Source organism: Chlorocebus sabaeus, chromosome 29, assembly GCF_047675955.1.
Source record: "Chlorocebus sabaeus isolate Y175 chromosome 29, mChlSab1.0.hap1, whole genome shotgun sequence".
NCBI classification, from domain to species: Eukaryota; Metazoa; Chordata; class Mammalia; order Primates; family Cercopithecidae; genus Chlorocebus; species Chlorocebus sabaeus.
Genome location: NC_132932.1, coordinates 4,286,043 through 4,288,437, shown reverse-complemented (window position 1 = coordinate 4,288,437; position 2,395 = coordinate 4,286,043). Strand labels below are relative to the sequence as shown.

At 36.3% G+C, this 2,395-nt stretch overlaps 1 protein-coding gene across 1 annotated transcript; it reads right to left on the bottom strand.

The window, feature by feature from the left end:
* Positions 1-736: 736 nt before the first annotated feature.
* On the bottom strand, positions 737-1,708 carry LOC103231316 (olfactory receptor 4K15-like). The gene has a single exon (XM_037987736.2). The coding sequence runs from the start codon at positions 1,706-1,708 to the stop codon at positions 737-739; it is 972 nt and encodes a 323-aa protein (XP_037843664.2).
* Positions 1,709-2,395: the final 687 nt, after the last annotated feature.

Here is a 2,395-nt window from a genome sequence, read left to right as displayed (position 1 = left end):
TTTATGTGGTTTTATTGCCAAGTGTCTAAAGCTTTATATGCTATGTTATGTAACTGTTTTATGGACTTAAAACTAGTTAATTGTCATATTTTGATGTTAACACCATTTTGGTGACAGAATGATAAGAATAAATGGTACCTTGGTAACATCAAGTGATTTTATATAGCTTCATAAAATGTGATCTCTTGCATCTCTCAAGTTTTGTATGTGAGGAGGAAAAAATAAAATAAAAGGAGATTTGAAAAGTGCTATCTTAAATTCTTATAAAATTAATTTTACATGCTTAATTAGTCTATGGATCTTTTTAATACAGAGCGTGAACTTTTTGATGTAAAATGTATGAAGAAAAGAATGTTAATGGAATGTTTTTACTGCTAAAGGTAAATCTCACAAATTACTTAGCATATCTTAACCATAAAAGAAACAGCATTTTTAGTTTAGCAAGTGTGAATATGCATGTAAGTTTTTATCAAACGATTTCCTATTTTATCAAAATATTTTAAATTGTGCAATCATTTGTGAAACACTCTATTGATTTTAGTTAGCAAATATAAGCAAATTAACTACAAAACTATAGCAAGTATGACTGAAGAATGCATAATTGTGTATAGGCTTCTTTACAAGTATTTAACAAAGAACATGCATTTATAATTTCAAGCAAACAAATTAACTGTTAAAAACATTGACGGTTAGAAGAAAAAGACTAAGTCTGTGTCTCGAGTTCCCATTTGTCTACTCAATTCAACAAATCTAGTCTTATGAGAGAGAGCTGGGAAGACAGCCTGGAAGTTACATACTGGGTCTTCAGTTTATGAATTGCTGATTTTACCTCTTTGTTTCCCAATGTGTAAATAAGGGGGTTTAATATAGGTGTGAAAACTGTAGAGAATACAGACAAAATGTTATCCACTGGTAAGTTGCTGAAAGGCCAGGCATAGATGAAGATACAGGGCCCAAAGAACAGGGTCACCACAGTAATGTGGGCAGTCAGAGTGCTGCGAGCCTTGGCCATACCTGCTGAGGAATGTCGCCGCACAGTAATCAGAATGACCGTGTAGGAGATCAGCAAAAGAAAAAATGACGTTGCCCCCATAAGACCACTGTCCAAAAGCATCAACACTTCAGGGATATAAGTATCTGTACAGGCAAGTTTGATGACCAAAGTAAGGTCGCAATAATAACTGTCCACTATGTTTGGGCCACAGAAGGGCAAATTTACAGTGAAAGCTAACTGGCTCAGGGAGTGCATAACCCCAATGACCCAAGATCCTACCACTAGGCCTGTACATGTGCACAAGTTCATGATGGTTGCATAATGGAGAGGTTTGCAAATGGCTACATACCTGTCATAGGCCATGGCTACAAGGAGCACCATCTCACCACCAGCAAAGACATGGAGCAAGAATATCTGGGCCATGCAGCCCTCAAAGGAGATAGTCTTGGGTTCATGAAGGAAATCATGGATCATCTTAGGGGTTGCATAAGAGGCAAGAAAAATATCAAAAACGGAAAGGTTACTGAGCATGATGTACATGGGTGTATGCAGGGCAGGTTCCGAAATCACTGTAAAAACAATGAGAAGATTGCCCAGCACAATGGCAATGTACAACAAGTTAAAAAACACAAAGAAGAAATACTGGAGCTCCCAGGAACTGCAGAGTCCCAGCAAAACAAACTCCGGCACCCTAGAATAATTTCCCTTGTCCATGGTCTCAGCCTACAAGAGAAGTACCTACAAAGAGAAACATCAATGGGTTAATATCAAGATCTAGAAAAGTAGACTACAATCCAAAAGTGTTCTTCTCCACATATATTTAAAATGCTCTAGAGTTATCCCACTAGGAAATGTCTTATCTGTAATTTTGACGTATATATATTCTTCTCTCAATTATCCTTATTAATGAAGAATGGCTATGAGGTACAACCATAGTAAGTCAACAACCCCATTTTATAAATTTGTGCGTTAAATCTGAGGCTAAGCAAATAACATATATATACCCACAAAAGCCTCAATTAAGAAGAGATGCTAATATATCCAGATTGTTTGTTCCACCTTCCTTTGCCCTGCTTCTTTTTATATCCACTCAGAATTATCTACAAGCAGCTTCAATTCATAGAGAATCCCCACAAGGCCACATTTACAAGGAAAATACCTATCTTTTCCCCCATATTTTTTACTCTGGTTTTCTCTCCTGTTGCCTCTGTCTTTACTCTATAAGCAACACCTGCAACCTGCAATGATTTTATGGATTAAACCATGAAAACTGCTTAATCCATATTATCTCTGAAGTTATGTGAACTGTTTGAGTTTGAGGTAAATTCCCTTGCAGTTAACATTGTACTGTATGAGAATATGTAAACTGAAATGTATGTATGTCAGTACAGAATATCAGTA